The 25,378-nt window shown below is 44.0% G+C and overlaps 1 protein-coding gene across 2 annotated transcripts in view; it reads left to right on the top strand.

Annotated features, from left to right (window-relative positions):
* The first annotated feature begins 4,149 nt into the window (after window positions 1-4,149).
* Window positions 4,150-25,378, top strand: part of LOC135513803 (scavenger receptor class F member 2-like) — a 30,026-nt gene continuing 8,797 nt past the window's right edge. Inside the window, exons 1-9 of one of the 2 annotated variants that reach the window (XM_064936739.1) lie at window positions 4,150-5,017; window positions 11,564-11,622; window positions 11,779-11,880; window positions 12,148-12,667; window positions 15,177-15,395; window positions 16,110-16,238; window positions 16,835-16,938; window positions 19,923-20,037; window positions 20,707-20,792. In XM_064936739.1, the coding sequence (XP_064792811.1) occupies window positions 4,911-5,017; window positions 11,564-11,622; window positions 11,779-11,880; window positions 12,148-12,667; window positions 15,177-15,395; window positions 16,110-16,238; window positions 16,835-16,938; window positions 19,923-20,037; window positions 20,707-20,792 (1,441 nt within the window). In that variant the 5' untranslated portion in view covers window positions 4,150-4,910. Of the gene's footprint in view, window positions 5,018-11,563; window positions 11,623-11,778; window positions 11,881-12,147; window positions 12,668-15,176; window positions 15,396-16,109; window positions 16,239-16,834; window positions 16,939-19,922; window positions 20,038-20,679; window positions 20,793-25,378 lie in introns of both variants that reach the window. The other variant, XM_064936738.1, reaches the window with a different exon arrangement.

Raw genomic sequence — 25,378 nt, 5'->3', positions numbered from 1 at the left:
TTATTGAAACAAGTCATTTTATTCATGCCCATTACATGAAATCCAAATAAAAATCCATTTAAATTACAGGTTGTAATGCAACAAAATAAGAAAAACGCCAAGGGGGATGAATACTTTTGCAAGGCAATGTAGTTAGTGGCTCAAATGTAAGCCCAACACCCCAACAGACGGACTTGCTTAAGCTTTCTTTCTCTGCAGCGGACACACGTGATCTGTCAAAAAAAAGGAGAGAAAAAGAAAGCTGAATGATTCACTCGTTATGGATGTGAACAGTATTATAGTGTTCATTATGTTGGAGCTCGCCACAGTCCACACACACAAACATTGACATTAAATTCCTTGGTGAACATGAGCCTGGCACATCAAATCCCATTCCATTTGTTCAAATAACCACAATTCCATGAACTGTATTGCCCTTGAGGCACCAGCCGGTGGATATAGGACACATCTCACCACAGGTGGCCCCAGATAGACTGATTGAGCTGTCCCTGCCCATGTTTAAATTGGACCTTCACGAAGGGCACTCAGACACACTATACAGCTGGACCTATGTCCATACCATTACAGATCACAGAAATTAGGTCTGACTCATACGACCACCCAGGGTGGTAAGCTTGATGGCTATTCAGCCTGGTCACACCAGATCCAAAGCAGTATTCGACATTCATCCTGGTCCACAGAATGTTGGGAGATGCCTTCAATACCGGGCCACTAGGGGCAATGGTGAGCACTATTACCATCAAGTGGGCGTTGTGGATGGGGATGGACGTAAGCCATGAGCTCCGGCTCCAAGGATTGCAGGTTCAATCCCACTGCTAGGCACTCTTTTCTTCTTTTTCTTTTATTCCCAAACCTTAACCCTTAACCAATCGGAATCAATGCCTAAACTTAACCGTCAAACTTTATCTCCCATTTGGACCATGGTCGAATACCGTGTCAGACCGTGAGATATTGTTGGGGTGTTTGGACGTAAGAAAGTTTGGTAACGGGGTAGATGGTATGATGGCATGTCTGGACTGTAAGTGGAATACATTCATCATACATGAGATGGAAATGGAAATATCTAGGGGGTGGGTTGTTGGTTGGTTATTTGTGTGTAAATGTATGAGCTTGTTGTGAAAAATGTTTTTTTTTCTTCTCGGGAACGATTCTATTCTATTATTTTATATTCCATTCCATTCCCTCTTTTTCATACTGTCTCTCACTCACATGCTGCTGAGATGCTGCCTGGTGCAAGTGTCTTTGATTAGTCACATGAGTACATGTCAAGCACAATTGTATCAGAAAGTGGTCTTGCATCAAAGTGGACAAGCTAACTCTTCCTGGCTTATGTCTTGCAAGTCTGTTTTTTACCAACACAAAGGTCTAACTGTCTTCTGATGGCAGACAAAGTCCAGACTAAGCCGAAAACTAAACAGCAGAAGTGACTGGGGTGTCCTGTCCTAATATTATTTTCATGGTAGAGTTAGGAGATTTTTCAAACAGGGCAGGGAGTGAGTAAAAGCCACACTGTCTTACATCTGTTTTTGCATATTAAACAAGATCTCAGGCCGCCATTGATCTGAGTCAACAGAGCTGATCGCTTGCTGATTCTGAAATGTACCTGACCACAGTGACCTCTTTCAGAGAGAGACAGACACAGAGAAACACTCAGTCCTTTGGCATTATGTCCCTATTGCTCTCTCTCTCTCGCTCACACTCTCCCTCTCTTTCTTTCTCTCTCTCTTTCTCACTCGCTCTCTCGCACTGGATGCAATTCAGACCAATTTACTTATTTTTTAGGCATGTCATCTCAAAGTTAAAGTTATCCTCCAAAGAGGGGCTAATGAAGGTGAGTTCAAAAGAAAAACGTAGCTTAACTCAGTGTGACTACATAGCTGCATGATCTAACCCATGTGAAGCCTAGCTCTCCTCAGAGAGAACGGTTGGGTAAGTTTTTCCTGGCCTGTCATACAGGTTTATATCAGAGCAGGGATCCGACTGTCTCTACTGACTCTCTGTCTTGTGCTGCTGCAGCTTGCCTCATGTGACAGAATTCCTGAAGAGTGAGAGTTCCGAGAGGACAGCCAATCAGGCGAGGAGGGCCTTGACCCAACCGACCAATGGGGTCTGGACAGACTAGTGTTTACATCCTGAGAGGGATGTCAAATTATAGCCTGTCCCTGGCTTCAAACGAGGGGAAAATCATACTGTGGTCGTTCACCCTGGTTAGATCTGGATGCCTTTCTTTCAGAATATGGAAATAACCTTTGTTTGCGGAAACATTTTTGATGTGTGAAAAATAAAAACTTGTTTGCTTAACAAGATGTCTGTGTGCTCTCAGAAGTATATAGACCTTCGAATTCATACACAAAACAATCCCCTATTTTCATTCTGATAAAGGGACACACACACACCTGTTTTCTTATAAGCCAACATTAACATGTGATGTTGTTCTACTAACGATGGCTGCTGGGACCCCACCAGAACATATAGTAAAACCTGAAGTTCTAGCAACATTCTGTTTTTTGGTCTATGAAATAGGTTAGGAAGAGCATTTAAAGTAATAAGCAAATCTCTTAAGTCACTGCCTCCTGTGTGAGGTCCTCCTTTACATGGGGTGGAAGGGTAGCCTAGTGGTTAGTGTTGGACTAGTAACTGAAAGGTTGCAAGTTCAAATGCCTGAGCTGACAAGGTACAAATCTGTTGTGCTGCCTCTGAACTGGCTGTCATTGAAAATAAGAATTTGTTCTTAACTGGCCTAGTTAAATAAAGGTAAAATAACACTGTGGACCAGGATGGAGCCCTGTTCTTCTGAATCAGGGGCTTGAAGGGCCTAATGAATTTATGTCGACTGATTTCCTTGCATAAACAGTAGCTTAGTAAAATCTTTGAAAGTGTTGCAGAAATGCAACATTATATTTTTGTTCAGTATAATTAAAGTCAGCATCGCAGGACAGACATATCAGAAAGTGAAACCACAGAAGGAAACCTTTGATGTAAACAGAGAAGATAGCATGATGTGCCTATTTATTATTTAACTAGGCAAGAGAAATCGTCATTAAGCAAAATTACTTATTTTCAATGACAAAGTGTGTTAACTGCCTTGTATTTTTACCTTGTCAGCTCAGGGTTTTGATCTGGCAAACTTTTGGTTACTTGTCCAACACTATAACCACTAGGCTACCTGTCGCCCCTCTAATTTTGATTTATATGCACTTCGCCAGTTTGAGCTTTTACAACAGGGGGAGAAAAACAAAAAAGGCTTGATTAGTATAGGCCTACCAAACCTCCTTATCAATCAAAAGGTCATAATAGCGTAGTGTGAAAACCACCAAACTTCTGAACAGTTCTAAATTGTATTTACTCTTGTATGCTTCCTGTGTATGCTCAAAATCAATAGAGGTCTTTGGAGAGGGGGAAGCGTTTCTGCTTTTCCGTGGAGTCCAACTGTGTGCTCGCGTCCTACTCCGCTTAGAAAGGACATTGTCTTCAGATGTTTATATCCGCGCCTGCCCGTGCAAGGGCGGATACAGTTTTGACGTAAAACACGTGTGTATTCCTCCTTGGTAAAGACTTTCAGGTGGATTCCAGCTCGAAAATTGAAAACACCTGTCCCAATAAATATCCCATCAAACAGAAAATCGTCGTTTTTATTTTCCAAATTAATGTAACAAGTTGATGAACATAACTATTGTATTAATCGCACAGTAAAGTATTGAAAACTATGGTGAAATTGTAATAATTCATAGTTATGTCATGCGGTTATTTTGTCAGTTCATTCAATGAAACAGACGGGGGCGCCATTGCCTTGCGGAAGTTAACTGTAGGAAGGGTGCTGCCAAGAGCTTTTTCTTTCTGTTAAATTTCGACCCAATGAAGTTGGCCTTGAATAACGATTGATTGGGATTAACATTAATGTTACAAACATTTGAATAAATAAATACAGTTTGGGTACCTCATTGCCTAAATTTAATTACTCCTATTATTTTACTATAAATAAAACCACTTTTTTTAAACAAAAATATTATTATTATTTAAGTATTTTCTTATATTTTGAGGAAATGTGGACATTGAAGAACCAGACATAGGCCTATATCATAATATTGTCTATTGGTCCACTTGTGGCACACCCACTTTTTTTAGTTGCTTATGGCTTCTTTTCTCAGAACAAGAAATGAACTGTGGCGCACGAAAAGTAAATCCACTTGACCCTGTGTAACGACAGCAAAGGATAGACTAGGCTAAATTGGAATTTTCCCCAGACACACGTGAGAGCCCAAGAAAGAGAAGACAATAACGGAATAAAACTGTATTAATCTTTGATTTAAAGTCATTTTGACTCGGCCTGTTGACATATTTAGTTTTCTACTCGTTTGCTGCTAGTTTAGTTATTCCGCGGGGCACAAAACAAGATTTGTGGCCAAATTATGGTTGGTGGCAATAAACGCCTGCTTATATTGTCGAAGGAGGATGCCTGCAGTTGGCTTCCGCTACTTTCCTGATACCTCTTTCCTGCTTGCTTAGTCTTTTGAAAATGTATGGAATAACGAATAGTTCTGTTACAAATCTGCAATGAACGAAAGTCATCATTCGAGGAGATCGATTTGTGTGCACATTTTTGGATTTTATAATTTATTTGGAACAGTACTCTGTGTGGTTTGGTGTCGCTACACTTTCTTTCAACTCTTGGGTACATCGTTGGCGTAGATTGCGCAGTGGTAAACATTTTCTCCTCAACTGGAACCTGTATTATACCATACTTGGATAACGTTTCTGAAGTTCCCACAATAACAAATAAACACATTTTACCGCCGTGGATTATACATAAAGAAACCCTGGATAACACAATAGTAGGAGAAAGTGTTGTTTTCTGGAGAGGAGGAACGCAGAGTGTAAGATGCGTCTAGAAGGATGCTGTTTCTTGTAAAATGGAATTGAATATTTTTTTTGCAGTTGTTGTGGTGGTTTGTTCATTTTTTTCGAGTTTCAGCCAAGAACTCATTCCCAAAGGCAGGAATGTATGCAAACTACCAGGGTAAGTAGAATAACGGTACTGTCGAGTAAAAAAGGAGTTGCCTGCCTCTATCGCTCTCCATATCGTGCAGCTAACGTACTTGATGCATTGTGCTTTTATTTATTGATTGCTCACGTTGCAAAATACTTTTTTTTGAAGTTGTCTTTCCCTCCACTAACACTTTACATCTTTGATATTGAGTACTAGTTGGTCGTATTTATTTTCATATGTACAACGGCTCCTTACACAAGAAGGAGTCCATCTGAACAGCCATCCCATCCAGATGCGATATGCATCTGGAACCGTGGATAATGTTCCATATTTTCTAATAGGGGGCGCTATATATTGAGTGACACTGGCCTGAAGTCGTGGCATCAGATAGTTCAGTGTTTCCCAACTCCGGTCCTTGAGTACCCCAACAGCACAGACTTTTGTTGTTGTAGCCCAAACAAGCACATCTGATTCAACTTGTCAACAAATCATCAAGCCCTGAATGAGTTGAATCAGGGGAGTTTGTCCGGGGCTACAACAAAAACTTTTTCTGTCAGAGGTACTGAAGGACTGGAGCTGGAAACATTAATCTAAATGACTGAAAATAACCACACAAAATGTTATGGCTTCAGCTGCCAGACACAAAGGAAAGTTATAGACTGAACGTAAACAGCTCAGTCTTCCAATGTTTTCATTTGATTCTGAACACCCATGGTGTGTGTGTGTGTGTGTGTGTGTGTGTGTGTGTGTGTGTGTGTGTGTGTGTGTGTGTGTGTGTGTGTGTGTGTGTGTGTGTGTGTGTCATTGCTGTGCACGCACGCACACAATCTATTAGCTGAAGCATTCATTACTTACTCTCCAGTAAGCACCTTTACTATGCAAGCATGTCAAAGGAGGGTCAGGTGCAAGAGAAGAGTGTATGGGATCCAAAGTAGAAGTCATAGCCCGTCTGTGTTCTGCCCTTCAACACACTGACATCAGAAAGGAGACCCCAGGGCCCAGCCTGCTTCTATCCTTACCTTTCCTGTTAGAATGTCCCCTGACAATACAACTCCGATAGCCAATGGTGAGCATTTACAGTACCTCGTGTAGTCTGGATAAAACATGTTTCTTTATTGTTGTAGTTGTTGCCCAAGTCTATATAGTTGGTTTGATGGTCAATACTTAGACTTTTAGCATCTCTATGGAGTGTTTTTGTTTAGGGTATAGTAAACTCTCCATTCTTCATCCTGACCACATACACATTTGGCATTGGTCCAAATCTCAATCACAATCATATCCTTAGTTGTTGTTTTTTACAAGCTTGAGTGCTTGCTTAATGGCAGTGCACCATCCCTATCATCTTTCATTTGTGCCTTTTGTTTTATATTTTTACTGGGTTGAGTCACAGGATGAATTGAGGGAAGTTGTTTTTAATTTATCATTGCTGCACAGCATTTCTTATGTCTGTCCTCAGGGTTTCTATATTAGCTCTACTGTAGCTGGTCGTTGGTAAATCAGCTCTACTGTAGCTAGGCGTTGGTAAATCAGCTCTACTGTAGCTGGTCGTTGGTAAATCAGCTCTACTGTAGCTGGGCATGGTAAATCAACTCTACTGTAGCTGGGCGTTGGTAAATCAGCTCTACTGTAGCTGGGCGTTGGTAAATCAACTCTACTGTAGCTGGGCGTTGGTAAATCAGCTCTACTGTAGCTGGGCGTTGGTAAATCAGCTCTACTGTAGCTGGGCGTTGGTAAATCAGCTCTACTGTAGCTGGGCGTTGGTAAATCAACTCTACTGTAGCTGGGCGTTGGTAAATCAGCTCTACTGTAGCTGGGCGTTGGTAAATCAGCTCTACTGTAGCTGGGCGTTGGTAAATCAGCTCTACTGTAGCTGGGCGTTGGTAAATCAGCTCTACTGTAGCTGGGCGTTGGTAAATCAGCTCTACTGTAGCTGGGCGTTGGTAAATCAGCTCTACTGTAGCTGGGCGTTGGTAAATCAGCTCTACTGTAGCTGGGCGTTGGTAAATCAGCTCTACTGTAGCTGGGCGTTGGTAAATCAACTCTACTGTAGCTGGGCGTTGGTAAATCAGCTCTACTGTAGCTGGGCGTTGGTAAATCAGCTCTACTGTAGCTGGGCGTTGGTAAATCAGCTCTACTGTAGCTAGCTGGGTGTTGCTAAATCAGCTCTACTGTAGCTAGCTGGGTGTTGCTAAATCAGCTCTACTGTAGCTAGCTGGGCGTTGCTAAATCAGCTCTACTGTAGCTAGCTGGGCGTTGCTAAATCAGCTCTACTGTAGCTGGGCGTTGGTAAATCAGCTCTACTGTAGCTGGGCGTTGGTAAATCAGCTCTACTGTAGCTAGCTGGGTGTTGCTAAATCAGCTCTACTGTAGCTAGCTGGGTGTTGCTAAATCAGCTCTACTGTAGCTAGCTGGGCGTTGCTAAATCAGCTCTACTGTAGCTAGCTGGGCGTTGCTAAATCAGCTCTACTGTAGCTAGCTGGGTGTTGCTAAATCAGCTCTACTGTAGCTAGCTGGGCGTTGCTAAATCAGCTCTACTGTAGCTAGCTGGGCGTTGCTAAATCAGCTCTACTGTAGCTAGCTGGGCGTTGCTAAATCAGCTCTACTGTAGCTAGCTGGGCGTTGCTAAATCAGCTCAACTGTAGCTGGGTGTTGCTAAATCAGCTCCTGTAGCTGGGCGTTGGTAAATCAGCTCTACTGTAGCTAGCTGGGTGTTGCTAAATCAGCTCTACTGTAGCTAGCTGGGCGTTGCTAAATCAGCTCTACTGTAGCTAGCTGGGCGTTGCTAAATCAGCTCTACTGTAGCTAGCTGGGCGTTGGTAAATCAGCTCTACTGTAACTGGGCGTTGGTAAATCAGCTCTACTGTAGCTGGGCGTTGGTAAATCAGCTCTACTGTAGCTGGGCGTTGCTAAATCAGCTCTACTGTAGCTGGGCGTTGGTAAATCAGCTCTACTGTAGCTGGGCGTTGCTAAATCAGCTCAACTGTAGCTGGGCGTTGCTAAATCAGCTCTACTGTAGCTAGCTGGGCGTTGGTAAATCAGCTCTACTGTAGCTGGGCGTTGGTAAATCAGCTCTACTGTAGCTAGCTGGGCGTTGGTAAATCAGCTCTACTGTAGCTGGGCGTTGGTAAATCAGCTCTACTGTAGCTAGCTGGGCGTTGGTAAATCAGCTCTACTGTAGCTGGGCGTTGGTAAATCAGCTCTACTGTAGCTGGGCGTTGGTAAATCAGCTCTACTGTAGCTGGGCGTTGCTAAATCAGCTCAACTGTAGCTGGGTGTTGCTAAATCAGCTCTACTGTAGCTAGCTGGGCGTTGGTAAATCAGCTCTACTGTAGCTGGGCGTTGGTAAATCAGCTCTACTGTAGCTGGGCGTTGGTAAATCAGCTCTACTGTAGCTAGCTGGGCGTTGCTAAATCAGCTCTACTGTAGCTAGCTGGGTGTTGCTAAATCAGCTCTACTGTAGCTAGCTGGGCGTTGCTAAATCAGCTCTACTGTATCTAGCTGGGCGTTGCTAAATCAGCTCTACTGTAGCTAGCTGGGCGTTGCTAAATCAGCTCTACTGTAGCTAGCTGGGCGTTGCTAAATCAGCTCTACTGTAGCTAGCTGAGCGTTGCTAAATCAGCTCTACTGTAGCTAGCTGGGCGTTGCTAAATCAGCTCAACTGTAGCTGGGTGTTGCTAAATCAGCTCCTGTAGCTGGGCGTTGCTAAATCAGCTCTACTGGAGCTGGGCGTTTCCTAATCAGCTCTACTGGAGCTGGGCGTTTCCTAGTCAGCTCTACTGTAGCTTGGTGTTGGTAAATCAGCTCTACTGTAGCTTGGCGTTGCTAAATCAGCTCTACTGTAGCTAGGCATTGCTAAATCAGTTCTACTGTAGCTGGGCGTTGCTAAATCAGCTCTACTGTAGCTAGGTGTTGCTAAATCAGCTCCTGTAGCTGGGCGTTGCTAAATCAGCTCTACTGGAGCTGGGCGTTTCCTAATCAGCTCTACTGGAGCTGGGCGTTTCCTAGTCAGCTCTACTGTAGCTTGGTGTTGGTAAATCAGCTCTACTGTAGCTTGGCGTTGCTAAATCAGCTCTACTGTAGCTAGGCATTGGTAAATCAGCTCTACTGTAGCTTGGCGTTGCTAAATCAGCTCTACTGTAGCTAGGCATTGCTAAATCAGTTCTACTGTAGCTGGGAGTTTGCTAAATCAGTTCTACTGTAGCTGGGAGTTTGCTAAATCAGCTCTACTGTAGCTGGGAGTTTGCTAAATCAGCTCTACTGTAGCTGGGATAAATCAGTTCGCTGACTGTAAATGGGCCATTGACAACATCAACAATGCCTGTTCACACGTCATTGTTTGTCAGTATTCAGTGCATCATAAAGTACCATGGGAAAGTGAGAAATGCAAAGCAAACACATAAAAAAGTCAGGCTCAAGAAATGAATATAATGTTGAATGAGGAGTTCCGTACTAGACGCCCTTCAAAGTGGCAAATAACAAATATAGGAGTTACGAAATACAAATGTGGGTCCTACTTTATTTCAAAACCAAATCTTTCACACAAAGAAAAAAAAATCGGTCTTCTCCAGAGCTGTGATGGATTGAACTGTGTATCGAAGGTCAGATGGGTTCAACCCCGTACATGAACAAAAACATGTGATTTATCTACATTACACAGATACCATTGACCACCTTGGAAACACCTCACTGAGAGTAGACCTGGTTCATAGTTTACAAAGGTTCATGGCATTAAAGTAAACTGCACAGCTTTTGAACCATGTTTGCATACCTTTAAATCCAGAATTGTAAAGAATCTCTCAAACTCAGCCTACTCCGTGTCACAGGAGTAGCTTTGAGACATAAGAGGAGATAAGCTGGTGTAGTTTTAGAGTGAAAAAAGTTTGTGTCTCTTGGTGAGTGTGTGTATGCGTGCACTCCCTGTGTCTGAATGAAGGCAGAATGCCATCCCCAACCCTTCAGGGGAAGGAAAAGTGTGGATTGGTCCTCTGGGAGGTCAGTGGTGTGGAAGCAAAAGGAGAGATCAGGTCAGTGCAGTGCACGGTGTTGCTGCCACCAACTAGACCGCCATGCCTCTCTAAACTCACACTCCCCACTACTTTCTGGCTAGACGTGGGGTCATCTTAAAACAGTATTTGTTTTCTGTAAGATATTTTAGCTGTAGCTTGCCTGGCGCAATGGAACCAATAGATTAGTGCAAAACCCTGTCCATCTGACACTCCAGGCTCAATGAAACACTGAACATTTTGAAAAGAAAACAAATACTTTTGTGAGGTGGTGGTAGTAGTGATGGTGGTAGTAGTGATGGTGGTAGTAGTAATGGTGGTGGGAGTGATGGTGGTGGTGGTAGTGATGGTAGTCGTAGTGATGGTGGTAGTAGTAGTGATGGTAGTAGTAGTGATGGTAGTAGTAGTGATGGTAGTAGTAGTGATGGTGGTAGTAATGGTGGTGGGAGTGATGGTGGTGGTGGTAGTGATGGTAGTCGTAGTGATGGTGGTAGTAGTAGTGATGGTAGTAGTAGTGATGGTGGTGGGAGTGATGGTAGTCGTAGTGATGGTGGTAGTAGTAGTGATGGTAGTAGTAGTAGTGATGGTGGTGGTAGTGATGGTAGTCGTAGTGATGGTGGTAGTAGTAGTGATGGTAGTAGTAGTGATGGTGGTGGTAGTGATGGTAGTCGTAGTGATGGTGGTAGTAGTAGTGATGGTAGTAGTAGTGATGGTGGTAGTAGTAGTGATGGTAGTAGTAGTGATGGTGGTGGTAGTGATGGTAGTCGTAGTGATGGTGGTAGTAGTAGTGATGGTAGTAGTAGTGATGGTGGTGGGAGTGATGGTGGTGGTGGTCGTAGTGATGGTAGTCGTAGTGATGGTGGTAGTAGTAGTGATGGTGGTGGGAGTGATGGTGGTGGTGGTAGTGATGGTAGCCGTAGTGATGGTGGTAGTAGTAGTGATGGTAGTAGTAGTAATGGTGGTGGGAGTGATGGTGGTGATGGTGGTAGTAGTAGTGATGGTGGTGGGAGTGATGGTGGTGGTGGTAGTGATGGTAGTCATAGTGATGGTGGGATTGATGGTGGTGGTAGTGTTGGTGGTAGTAGTAGTGGTGGTGGTAGTGATGGTAGTAGTAGTGGTGGTGGTGGTGGGAGTGATGGTGGTGGTGGTGGTAGTGATGTTTGTGGTAGTGTTGATGGTAGTAGTGATGGTGGTAGTAGTGTTGTTGGTGTTGGTGATAGTGGTGATGGTATCAGTGGTGGTAGTATTGGTAGGGGGGATGGTAGTGATGGTAGTTGATGCTGGTGTGGGTAATGGGGGTGGTGGTGGGGATTTTAGTGGTGGTGATAGTTGTGGTGGTGGTATCAGTGGCGATGGTGGTGGTAGTGATGGTAGCAGTTGTGGTATCAGTGGTGGGGGTGGGGGTAGTAGTTGTGGTGTTGGTATCAGTGGTGGTATAGTGGTGTTGGAGATGGTATTGGAGGTGGTGATGGTGGCGGTTCAGGGCTGTGGCATGTTGTTGTGCTACACTGAGTGTTTCCTGTCTTATCATCTTCCTCTCTGACACGCTCCGTTTTCTTCCCCTCTGTTTCAGGTCACCGGGCTTGGTATGCTGCAGCGGGTGGGGGCAGCTAGGCAATGAGTGTTTGACACGTATGTATACATATCATCAAAACACAGTATTTCCATACCTCTTCATATTCACATTTGTAATGTATCAGTAACATCACAACAAAGTATTACAACATGGCAGGTTTTCATGTTGTGGATATTGCTAATAATAATTCAATATTCACCTCCTCCCACCAGCTCTTTGTGTAGGGAACTTTACCTGTAAGGAGAATGAGGTGTGTGTCAGGCCCAATGAATGTCGCTGTCGCCATGGATATTTCGGAGCCAGTTGTGATACAAGTAAGCAACTTGCTTTTGTGATACTATATCTGAAATGTATATATTCAAATAACTTTCATGGCCTTGACTTGTACTTTCATTGTCAAGGGAACCATTATGTTACAGTTAATAGTTGAAATTAAACTGAACTGTCAGCTCTGAATAAATGGTGTTGAATATGCTGTCCTAAACCAACAGAAGGGACATGTTGAAGCCATTCTACATTATATTCCTTGACTTGTGAAGTTCTGGTGATCATCTGAAAAGGTCTCTATCCTTCTTCCCCAGAGTGCCCAACCCAATTCTGGGGCCCCGACTGCAAGGGCAAGTGCCAGTGCTTCCCCAACGGCCACTGTGACGACATGACGGGCAAGTGCACGTGCAACCCCAACCGCTGGGGGCCCAACTGCGAGAAGCCCTGCCTCTGCCAGAAGGGCAAGTGTGACCAGGACACGGGCTCGTGCGCATGCCACCATGGCTTCTGGGGCCCTCAGTGTGCTAACAACTGCTACTGCAGTCTCAACTCTGTTTGTAACCAAAACACAGGAAGGTGTAACTGTAGTCTAGGTTGGTCGGGGAGGAGCTGTGCCATACAGTGTAACTGCAATAACTCACCATGCGAGCAGTTTACGAGTCGGTGCCAGTGCCAGGAGAGACATTGGGGCCAACGGTGCGAGAGGTATTGTCAGTGTATCCATGGGAAGTGCAACCAGGCGGACGGCTCGTGTACCTGTACGCCGGGGTACAGAGGGAAGTTCTGCAGGGAACCGTGTCCCGCTGGATTCTATGGACAGAACTGCAAGAACAGGTGAGGAACCAAAACACTGGAGGGAAACATTTGAGTTCACTGGAGAGGGAGTATTATTCCAACAGAATAGGGAACATACATTTTTAAGGAAAATGTAACAGATGTGAAACATAAAAAGCCAATGATCCTAAAGCACAAGTTTCTCTTTATTTTTGCTAAGGATCTTAACGTTCAAATCCATATTATAGTCTATCTATATTATACAGTGTTTTTTGAAAATATGAATTGACATAAGCTCCAGCTGATAACTCCTAACATATCTTCAACATGTTAGGTCATGGAGCAACAGTTTAATAGGGAAATACTGGGGAATTTGTGATCACATTATCTCATAATAATCATCCAATATGCTGAAGCCATTCAATTGAAGTGGATAACCTTGTTCAGGGTCTGCAGAACTGGTGTTATGCAGTCGTGGCCAAAAATATTGGCACCCTTGTACTTTTTTCAGGTAACTCACAATTCTCCCTAAAAATAAGTTGAAATTGGACTGCATCGCAGTGCTAGCTGTGCCACTAGAGATTCTGGGTTCGAGTCCAGGCTCTGTCGCAGCCGGCCGCAACTGGGAGACCCATGGGGCGGCGCACAATTGGCCCAGGGTCGTCCGGGTTAGGTGAGGGTTTGGCCGGCAGGGATGTCCTTGTCCCATCACACGCTAGCGACTCCTGTGGTGGACCGGGCGTAGTGCATGCTGACATGTTCGCCAGGTGTACGGTGTTTCCTCTGACACATTGGTGTAGCTGGCTTCCAGGTTACGTGGGCATTGTGTCAAGAAGCAGTGAGGCTTGGTTGGGTTGTTTTTCGGATGACGCACGGCTCTCGACCTTCGCCTCTCCCGAGTCCGTACGGGAGTTGCAGTGATTAGACAAAAGCTGTAACTACCAATTGGACACCACAAAAAAATAAGTTGAAATTGACAAGTATTTGGTCTCCAGAATTCTTTATTTCACTGTTAATATTACATAACCTTTGTTTTGATTCAGAACTTAATATATTTATTTAAATCAGAAAATAAACAGAAATGGCACATTTTTTGACACCCTAGACTTAATATCTGGTAACACAGCCTTTGGTAAAAATAACTGCAATCAAGTGCTTCCTACAGCCATTGATGAGCTTCCTGCACCTCAGTACTGACATTCTCCCAGAAGGATTTGGGCATGTTCAGGTGTATTTTGGAAAATTAAATTCAGGCTTTCTTATGTCTTTCTCACAGCAGTGGAGTCCTCCTGTGTCTCCCACCATATAAACCCCTTTCATTGAGTTGGCAACGATGGTGTGCGTTGAAACTGTCCTACCTTGTGTCTAAGCGTCAGCTTGAATCTGTGGGACAGTTGACCGAGGTGCTTTCTCCACCATTGTAACAATCCTTTACTGCAATCTTACATCAAGTTTTCTCTTGTGGCCACGTCCAGGGAGGTTGGCTACAATGGCAATGGCCTTAAACTTCTAGATACATACAGTGGAAAAGTAACTTCAAGGTCTCTAGAGGTGGACTTGTAGCATTCAGATTGTCCATGCTTGGCTACAATCTTGTGTCTGACCTCCTATTTTAATGATTTATATATTGCAGGCACCTGCAACTCACCACAAGTGAGCTCATTTCCAAAGTAAAGGAGAATCACATGCTTGAAATTTAATTATTTCTAACTACTTCTAGAAGGTTCAAATAATATTGTCAGGGATATTTTAGGATCTCTTTGTGGAATAATTTTACTATATCATTCCGATTTTTTTTTTCTTCTTTTTTTTCCAACTGCACACCAAACGCATACATACAGTATGTGGATACCAAAATATGTTTTAATATCAATGGTTTTCTGGAAGAAATGGTGTATTATTTTACTAAAGTACAAAGGTGCCAATATTTTTGGCCACGACTGTACAATTGCAATGTAGCAACTTTCCCACACCTCTCTAACCTCAGTGTTGCTGATATTCTATGGTTAGGTACATGTGTAGAATCTTAATTTGAGCCAGTTTGCTGCAACAGGACATGTGAATTATTATGTGGATTATAATTAATGGACAATTTTGGAGGAGTTGATACATTTTTCTTAAGGGAAAATCAGGTATAAAATGTAAAAGTGGAAATTACAAATTTCAGAAGCCTTTTTAAAACCTCAAATACATTAAATGTTCTGCAACAGGGTGATCAAATTAAGATCCTACATCTGTACTATACACATTGAAGGTCCCAAATGTAGCAAATCATCAAGTGTTGTCTTACACATAAGGCATTGTTTTGACAGCACTAAAACTAAGAGATATTACCAAAACTGACCAAAATGTCATCCAGTAGTCATGCTGCTCCCAAATTGTGATGAGACTCGGCTTCGTCCAAAAAGCTCCCTATTTCCATATAGTGAAATACTTTCTCTCTGCACTACATAAGGAATATGGTGCCATTTTCCAAACAACCAATGTTTCCACTTCTATTCTAATGTCTCCCCCTCTTTCGGCCTCTCTCCCCCCAGGTGTTCTAATGTCTTTCTCCCCCCCCCCCCAGGTGTGGGCACTGTAAGGGGCAGCAGCCCTGTAAGATAACTGAGGGCAGGTGTGTAACCTGTGAGAGGGGCTGGAACGGGACCAAGTGTGACCAGATGTGCCTGTCAGGCTTCTTCGGAGAGAACTGCCTGGATGTGTGTCCTCCGTGTAAAGACGGCCACTTCTGCAACCGCATCGACGGAAAGTGCTCCCACTGCAACCCCGGTTGGATCGGGGACAGGTGAGAGAGGCCTCTTGTATATACCTGGAACCACGGACAGGGGTACACAAACGTGTGTGTGTGTGTGTGTGCACGCACACACAGACAAACACGCACACACAGACAAACACACACACACAGACAAACACACACACACAGACAAACACACAGACACAGACACACAGACACACACACACACACAGACAAACACACACACACACACACACACAGACAAGCACACACACAGACACACATGTTCACATTCCATTAGGGTTCATTGTAGTTGTTTAGTAGGAGACTAAATATTTATTGCCCTAATGGGTATTTAACTTTGTAGAATTTCAAATGACATTTCATGTCGACAGATGATGTGGAAAAACACATTATCTTTATTGTTTAGTGCAGTCATGTTGTCCACTTGTTCTCATGCCAACATATCATTCACAGACTTTTTGTGTTTCCATTTCAAGCACTTGAAAGAATCATTTCTAAGATTTGAACTTGTACTAACCAATGCACTCGTGCTGTGCTAATGTTCTGAGTGTAAACAGTACTTTTCAGTATGTGATTTACGTAGATTCTGTATTATAGTCAATACATCAGAGGTTTGAACTTGTGCTTGCATGCATTGCTTATGGCTCTGAGACTCACTATTTTCTTTGTTATTTTTTTATCATTACAATGACTATAATCAATATTGCTTGTTGTTGTGTCCCATCCTGTCCTGTCCCCTAGGTGTGAGGTGCGTTGTCCCAACGGGACTTATGGGGACAACTGTGAGAATGACTGCAGCCACTGTTTTAACGGCGTCTGTCACATTGCCACCGGAGAGTGCCTGTGTGACCCAGGATTTTACGGGACGTAGTAAGTCATGTGAATGAAACTCGTATCCTGTTTATGCCTCCCCTCATGTCTACAATACTCAGACAGAACGTTCAACATTTTTTTTTTTGTACGCACTCATGCTTCACGCCTAGAGGTTTCCTGATTACATGGCCAAACCAGGAAACCCTTTAGACCCTAACATATTTCTAGTGCCCAGGTCACTAGTGGTTAGGAAAAACTCATGTTTGTACGTACAGATGTAGGATCTTAATTTGACCCCTTTTGTCACAGTAAAATAATCCTGCAGCACAGGATTTGAACGTTTAGTCCATAATGTCGCTTGATCGGTGGTTAGGCTATTATTTGGCAAAAAGTAGGCTACATTACATTTTTAATATAACCTTGTTTGTGTGGGTTTTCTGTGAATCTGCATTCCAGGAAAATTCTCAGCAACAAAAGAGTGATCAAATTAAGATCCTATACATGAAAGCATTATTCAGTCAGCGCCAGTAGAAGTGGTTAGTCAGTGCAGAGGGAGCTTCATATAGTCATTGTAGTACATTACTAGTTTATTCCCTGTCTATTTCAATGCACCTGTCTCAGTCACTAAGATGTTGTATCTGTCTGTGTTTAAGCTGCAACATGAGGTGTCAGATGGGTCAGTATGGAGGGAACTGTGCCCAGACCTGCACCTGTCACGACAACAACTGTCACCCAGTGTCTGGGGCATGCAACCTGCGTAAGGAAACCGCTCTCTATTTCCTCATTCACTTTTCCAGATCTGGGAGAACGTTAGGTTGTTGTTTTTGAAGGCAGCCACGCCGCAAGACTGAATATTAAGATGTAAAAAAGGTGTTCTTAGCGGAGTACTAAGGGCGTCAAACCCTGGTGCTTCTAGTGTTAAAAAACACTGGTCCTTCTAGTGTTAAAAAACCCTGGTGCTTCTAGTGTTAAAAAACCCTGGTACTTTTAGTGTTAAAAAACCCTGGTCCTTTTAGTGTTAAAAAACCCTGGTCCTTTTAGTGTTAAAAAACCCTGGTCCTTTTAGTGTTAAAAAACCCTGGTCCTTTTAGTGTTAAAAAACCCTGGTCCTTTTAGTGTTAAAAAACCCTGGTCCTTCTAGTGTTAAAAAACCCTGGTCCTTTTAGTGTTAAAAAACCCTGGTCCTTCTAGTGTTAAAAAACCCTGGTCCTTTTAGTGTTAAAAAACCCTGGTCCTTTTAGTGTTAAAAAACCCTGGTCCGTCTAGTGTTAAAAAACCCTGGTCCTTCTAGTGTTAAAAAACCCTGGTCCTTCTAGTGGTAAAAACCCCTGGTCCTTCTAGTGTTAAAAAACCCCTGGTCCTTCTAGTGTTAAAAAACCCTGGTCCTTCTAGTGTTAAAAAACCCTGGTCCTTCTAGTGTTAAAAAACCCTGGTCTTTCTAGTGTTAAAAAACCCTGGTCCTTCTAGTGTTAAAAAACCCTGGTCCTTCTAGTGTTAAAAAACCCTGGTGCTTCTAGTGTTAAAAAACCCTGGTGCTTCTAGTGTTAAAAAACCCTGGTGCTTCTAGTGTTAAAAAACCCTGGTGATTCTAATGTTAAAAAACGTATAGTAGATTTTTTTAAAGGAATGCAGGATTTAAAGAAAGCTCACCCCTGCCTACACGCGACCATAGAGATCATATAAAATGTGTGCAATCTACATGAAGGTCCCAAATGTCTAAATAGCCAGTTGCTAACAGTGACGCAGCACATGTATGGCTTGTCTGTCTGTGAGTTGGACGGAGACTGCAAGCACTAACACACGTTTATTCAGGTTACTGTAGTAGAGTTAACATGAAGGAGGCCTGATGGCCTTTCCAGAATGCCTGGTGTCCTTTTTTACGACTGTGTTTGTTGGCCTTGTTCCTATCCAGCCGGAGAGAGGGAGTCAGGGGGGGGGGGGGGGTAGGAGGGAGAGACGGAGGTAGGTGAGAGAGAGAAGGAAAGTAAGGGAAAGAAAGGGAGAGCGAGAGTTAAAAGATACATAGTGAGGGAGGATGGTAGAGAGAGAGTGAGGGAGGATGGTAGAGAGAGAGAGTGAGGGAGGATGGTAGAGAGAGAGTGAGGGAGGATGGGAGAGGGAGAGTGAGGGAGGATGGTGGAGAGAGAGTGAGGGAGGATGGTGGAGAGAGAAAGAGGGCGAGTGAGCGAGGATGGTGGAGAGAAAGAGGGAGAGAACTGGAGGAGGAAAAGAGATGGGATAGCGGGAGGAGAGGAAACAAGGTCACCAGAGGTTTCGGCAAACGGGCATGTTGGGAAGCGGCGAGGATGTCACTGGGTCAGGCCATTCAGCTGTGCCAGGTCAGTCCCTTCCTTTATCCAGCTGTGAACACGCCACACCAAGGACACACAACCATTCTTCCATAGCCTCTATGACAGCAGAGGGGCATAGAGGGCCAGGGGCCACCAGTATTTATCTAACTGCTAGGTTAGTGACGATGCCATCTGGCTGCAGTGTGTCTGTGGTGATTAAGGCTGCGTCTGAAATTGCTCTCCTTTTACAGTGCACCACTTTTGATCAGGGCTCCATAGGCCTAGAGATGCTTGCCAATCAAATGTATTTATAAAGCCCTTCTTACATCAGCTGATGTCACAAAGTGCTGTACAGAAACCCAGCCTAAAACCCCAAACAGCAAGCAATGCAGGTGTAGAAGCATGGTGGCTAGGAAAAATTCCCTAGAAAGGCCAGAACCTAGGAAGAAACCTATAGGGGACCCAGGCTATGAGGGGTGGCCAGTCCTCTTCTGGCTGTGCCTGGTGGAGATTATAACAGAACATGGCCAAGATGTTCAAATGTTCATAGATGACCAGCAGGGTAAAATAATAATAATCACAGTGGTTGTAGAGGATGCAACAGGTCAGCACCTCAGGGGCTTTTAATAGCCGATTATTCAGAGTATCTCTACTGCTCCTGCTGTCTCTAGAGAGTTGAAAACAGCAGGTCTGGGACAGGTAGCACGTCCGGTGAACAGGCCAGGGTTCCATAGTCGCAGGCAGAACAGTTGAAACTGGAGCAGCAGCACGGCCAGGTGGACTGGGAACAGCAAGGAGTCATCAGGCGAGGTGGTCCTGGGGCATGGTCCTAGGGCTCAGGTCCGAGAGAGAAAGATAGAGAATTAGAGAGAGCATACTTAAATTCACACAGGACACCTGATAAGACAGGAGAAATACTCCAGATATAACAGACTGACCCTAGCCGCCCGACACATAAACTACTGCAGCATAAATACTGGAGGCTGAGACTGGAGGGGTCGGGAGACACTGAGTTTTATGTGTAACCAGCCTAGAAAGGGAGAGTGCTTCTAAATCATGAAGGAATTATGGGAGTAAAGGGAATCATAGCAGAGGGGTAATAGAGTGAGTGAAGGATAGGGTTCAGTGGATGCTTCTAGAAGTCAGTTAAGTTGATCCACAACAGGAGATGGATAAAGAGACTGGTGATTTATAGAGAGGAGGGCTGTTGCATGCATGGCTGAATTTAACATCTATTACGTAACTCTATTGGATATCTCTTCAATGCCCACATCATGGTACAGAAGCTTGAGTTTCAGCTCCATAGTCTTGGTTCTGGGAGTTCAGGGAGTTCTGACAGAATGTCAGTTGGCACCAGATATATACAGATGGCTCTGGTTGGCACTGGCAATCTGTACCAGTGTGTCACACCCATAAACCCCTGCTTGTATCTGTCTGTCTGCTGTTTCAGAGCCTAACCAGAGGATGGGTGTGATCGCGGCGGGAACCCTGGTCTTCTTTCTGCTCATTGTCCTCCTCTCACTCCTCTGCTGCTGCTGCCTCTGCAGAAATAAAAACCACCAGAAGTGAGTGACAGACACAGGCCTGCTGTAGGGTGAGGACGCGTGATGGGATGGAGGGCCATTCCTTGTTAAATAGCAGAGGGCTACATCCTTTAAAAAGTTTTTACCCTTTTATCTTGTATTGTCACTGTCGGGAGAAAAAAGGCACAAATGGAGTTACTATATATAATTGCTGTCAAAATAAAAATATTGTATTACAGTATATACAGTATAGTTAGGGCCATGAGTATTTTGATTTACAGTACATACAGTATAGTTAGGGTTATGGGTTTTTTGATATACAGTATTACAGTACATACAGTATAGTTAGGGTTATGGGTTTTTTGATATACAGTATTACAGTACATACAGTATAGTTAGGGCCATGAGTGTTTCCTGGTCGTGATACCTGATCAGGAAAGACTGTGGGTCCTTGTTATAGGTTACAACCGAGTTTAAAGATCCTACACAGTATATCTTATGTTGCCAAATCCAAAATGGGTCAGTATGATGGTGTGTGTGGTCTTTTTCTTCAAGTGGCCCATGGCCTGTAGCTCGTACTGCAAGCGTGTCAATGTAGATGAACATCACCCACATTTGAATCGGTTTGTATGGTTTAGTAATTTAGTATGTTTTCCATGGCGTCACCCTCCCTCTTTCCCTCAGTCCTGACCAAGACAACTCTACCAACAGGCGGATCCTGTGTGGACGATTCAGCCGAATCAGCACCAAACTCCCCCGGATCCCACTGAGACGGCAGAAGCTGCCTAAAGTAGTCGGTAAGCCCTAATCCCTCCTCCCTGATAGGCTACTGCCTTCACCATGCCAAGACAGAGGCTGCGTTTGTGTCCCAAATGGCACCCTATTTCTTAAGGGCTCTGGTGAAAAGAAGTGCCATTTTGGACATGAACAGAGCCACTGTTGCTGTCCTTATACCTCTTTAGTTCAGGTCTCTTGATGACCTAATAGTTTCTGTGTCTCTAGTCATTACATACCTCGATCTCTTCAGCAAAAGAGAGAGAGAGCGTTTTCATTTCCCCTTTGCTCTGTGACCTGTCTCTATGACTATGTTGAGTGGTTTTCAGACAATAAATAGGGTTGAAAAGTGTACTGCAGCTGCTAAATGGGTTTGGGGTTTCATCTGAGAGGAATGCAATGGTTGCGGGCCTTATTATTCTTGGCACCTCTTAAATACCAAGTGTTCATATTATTACAACCCCTCACTTCCTCCCTCCTGAGCTCCTCATCTAGTGGGATGAAGGCTGAGACAGAAAGGGTCAGTGTAGTGGTGTGGTGCTCCGGTACGTCTGATTGGTGTTGAGTGATACCTTATCAAAGGCTGCTGTGTTATTTGTAATGTGGAGAGTAGCTCCTGTCTGTCTGTCTGTGTGTGTGGAGGGAGGGAGGTTTGGATTGTCTGTCTGTCAGGACCCATCTCAGGTCAGCTTTAAGGACATTACACATGGCTTACATACTGAATAACTCTTCCCTTTCTACCCAGATGCCTTCTGGAATATTAAGACAGTCCATGTTCTGAATTGACGTTGGCCAGGATGCATTGGCTCTGCTATGTAGGAGATCAATTGAATCATGGACATCTGCCTCTGAATGCGTGGATGGTCTGAGTATAGTATATTTTGAAGGGCTGGAGAAGTGCCCTATTTGTGGACATCATTGAGTCACTCTATGGAGTAATATTACACCTTTTAAAGGCCTTTAAAACACCAGTGGTGATGAAGGAGTTAAACAGTGGTGGCCTTGTTTCACATCTCCTCTCTTTCACAATGAGTAGCATGTGCTACTCTTCTTCAGCTAACAGCTGTCTTCATCACGCCTGCATAGAAACACACACTGGAACAGTATTGTCTTTGTCAGAGACTTGTCTTGTGTCATGGCACATTAACAGTATTTTTTAAACACCCTCAAAGTTTACTGTAACTTATAAACAATCGGCCCGAGGCTTTAGAAATTGCATTTGTTAAAAGTCAGAGCGTCCGACCTCCTTTCAAACAAACAAGCCCTTTCATTCTTGTATACACAAAGCATATGCCATGCCTGGGTTGCAATCAACTAGAACAAACTACCACTTTGGGAATTTCAAAGAGTAGAATAGAGTTTTTGGTCCAAGCCAAAACCAATTCTCTCTTTAAGTTTCCTCCCTCACATTCAAGAATACAAGACAACACACAGCTATTAAACGACAACCCAATTCATTTTACAGTCATTCTCCCACTGAAGCTTATAGATTCTCCTCTTGTTCATAAGGGGGATAAACTGGTCAGCCTCTCCCTCCCTCCCCAGAGCCAGGTCACTCTGCTCTGCTTTCCTCGTTGCCTGCCTACAGAAGCGTGGCCTGCCTGCCAGCGTTTTGAAACTCTACCCTCCCAGGGGCTCCTTCAGTCCCTGCAACATTCCGCAGGAGGCCCACTGGACTCAAAACAGGAAGTGGCCAAATTTACCCCAACCTGTGTCAGACCTATGATTTATCCACACTGGGGTCAACACACTACAACAGATGTGGAAAAGGAAAGAGGAACAGGGGAGAAATAGGAAGAAATCACGTGTGCTGTTTTTGCATAGGTAATTTAGCTCCTTCATACACAAACTCTCACCCATCCCAAGATAAAAGGAAAGAGAAACAAATGGAGGACGAGGAAGAAAATGTTTGCTCTGTCTTTTGCATAGCTCCTCCGCTCCTCTGCTTCTCAATATGTAAACGTTCCCCCATCCCACTCCTCTACTTATTAAACCTCCAAACTGCTTAGACTTTGTCATTCCATGCCCTGTACTATAGCTAGCTATCTGACGCTCGGCTGGCTTCCCCCATTCCCATTCCGTGGCACTCTGTGTGTGGGCTCTGGTCAAAAATAGTGTACTTTATAGGGGATAGGGTGCCATTTGGGATGCAGTTACATGTCCGGATGCTTCCCTGTGAAAAGTGATGTAGAGTGGGACCACCTGCTCCAGTGTTGTTGGCCTCACAGGCAGCTATTATAGGACTGTGCAGCTGGGGTACGGTTGTCCAACGTTGGCCTCTGTGTAGGCAGGGCTTTGGGCTTTCAGTGGCGTCCATTCTCTCCAAGAATGAATGCGGCTCTGGACATTTAGTCTGGTGTGAACATCCAAGGACAGCAGTTGTTTGTTTACTGTTGCGTTAAGAAAACGGATGCTTAGTTACTTTACAATAGACCCTAGACTCATAGAAATAATTACAGTTACAAATAGCCTAAAACGGTTCTTCTGCTCTCCCCATAGGAGAACTCTTTGAAGAACCGTGTATTATTTCTACAGAGGGTTCTACTCGGAACCAAAAAGGGTTCTACTTGTCGGTTCATACGTTATCCTATGGGGACAGCCAAAACCCCTTTTGGAACCCTTTTTTCTAAGAGTGTATACCAGGGCTCGGCAACAGGCGACGCCCCCCAAAGTTTTTAGTAAAACTATGATTTTAGTTTTTGTAAAAAAACAAAAACAAAGAAGACTGTAAAATCACCAGGAATTCAGATTTAAAAAAAATAATAATTTAGAAAAGTATTCCCGATAATAAAATAAAAAAAGAGATGTATGTGATTGTGTCTCAATGTAACCAGGGTAGGAAATGACTTATTTTTAAATGCAACCTCTTTTTGGGCTTAGTTGTGGTCAATTTGCAATGTTCAAATTATAATTATGTTCCGACCCCCCGACCACCTAGTTGCCTCCCCCCGTCCTATGCTATACAAAATGGCCACTGCACCAGTACTGTCTGTCTGCTATAGTCTAGTACAGCATTTGGTTAGTTAGTCAATGAGTTTAGGGCCACTCTGCTACCCACATTGCATGGGTATTGTCTGTTCTCTTTAGTCTATCACAGAAGGGCTGCTACAATAGAGAAAGTGCAAACCACTCATAAAGACAGTCAGATGTATTTTTTTATTTATTTCACCTTTATTTAACCAAGTAGGCTAGTTGAGAACAAGTTCTCATTTGCAACTGCGACCTGGCCAAGATAAAGCTTAGCAGTGTGAGCAGACAACACAGAGTTACACATGGAGTAAACAATTAACAAGTCAATAACACAGTACAAAAAAGGCGAGTCTATATACATTGTGTGCAAAAGGCATGAGGAGGTAGGCGAATAATTACAACCTTGCAGATTAGCACTGGAGTGATAAATGATCAGATGGTCATGTACAGGTAGAGATACTGGTGTGCAAAAGAGCAGAAAAGTAAATAAATAAAAACAGTGTGGGGATGAGGTAGGTGAAAATGGGTGGGTTATTTACCAATAGACTATGTACAGCTGCAGCGTTCGGTTAGCTGCTCAGATAGCACATGTTTGAAGTTGGTGAGTGAGATAAAAGTCTCCAACTTCAGGGATTTTTGCAATTCGTTCCAGTCACAGGCAGCAGAGTACTGGAACGAAAGGCGGCCAAATGAGGTGTTGGCTTTAGGGATGATCAGTGAGATACACCTGCTGGAGCACGTGCTACGGATGGGTGTTGCTATCGTGACCAGTGAACTGAGATAAGGCGGAGCTTTACCTAGCATGGACTTGTAGATGACCTGGAGCCAGTGGGTCTGACGATGAATATGTAGCGAGGGCCAGCCGACTAGAGCATACAAGTCGCAGTGGTGGGTGGTATAAGGTGCTTTAGTGACAAAACGGATGGCACTGTGATAAACTGCATCCAGTTTACTGAGCAGAGTGTTGGAGGCAATTTTGTAGATGACATTGCCGAAGTCGAGGATCGGTAGGATAGTCAGTTTTACTAGAGTAAGTTTGGCGGCGTGAGTGAAGGAGGCTTTGTTGCGGAATAGAAAGCCAACTCTTGATTTGATTTTCGATTGGAGATGTTTGATATGAGTCTGGAAGGAGAGTTTACAGTCTAGCCAGACACCTAGGTACTTATAGGTGTCCACATATTCAAGGTCGGAACCATCCAGGGTGGTGATGCTCGTCGGGCATGCGGGTGCAGGCAGCGATCGGTTGAAAAGCATGCATTTGGTTTTACTAGCGTTTAAGAGCAGTTGGAGGCCACGGAAGGAGTGTTGTATGGCATTGAAGCTCGTTTGGAGGTTAGATAGCACAGTGTCCAAGGACGGGCCGGAAGTATATAGAATGGTGTCGTCTGCGTAGAGGTGGATCAGGGAATCGCCCGCAGCAAGAGCAACATCATTGATATATACAGAGAAAAGAGTCGGCCCGATAATTGAACCCTGTGGCACCCCCATAGAGACTGCCAGAGGACCGGACAGCATGCCCTCCGATTTGACACACTGAACTCTGTCTGCAAAGTAATTGGTGAACCAGGCAAGGCAGTCATCCGAAAAACCGAGGCTACTGAGTCTGCCGATAAGAATATGGTGATTGACAGAGTCGAAA

The sequence above is a fragment of the Oncorhynchus masou genome, chromosome 25 (assembly GCF_036934945.1).
Source record: "Oncorhynchus masou masou isolate Uvic2021 chromosome 25, UVic_Omas_1.1, whole genome shotgun sequence".
Taxonomy (NCBI): Eukaryota; Metazoa; Chordata; class Actinopteri; order Salmoniformes; family Salmonidae; genus Oncorhynchus; species Oncorhynchus masou.
The sequence above is the reverse complement of the archived record's forward strand: the minus strand, read 5'-3'. Positions and strand labels throughout refer to the sequence as shown.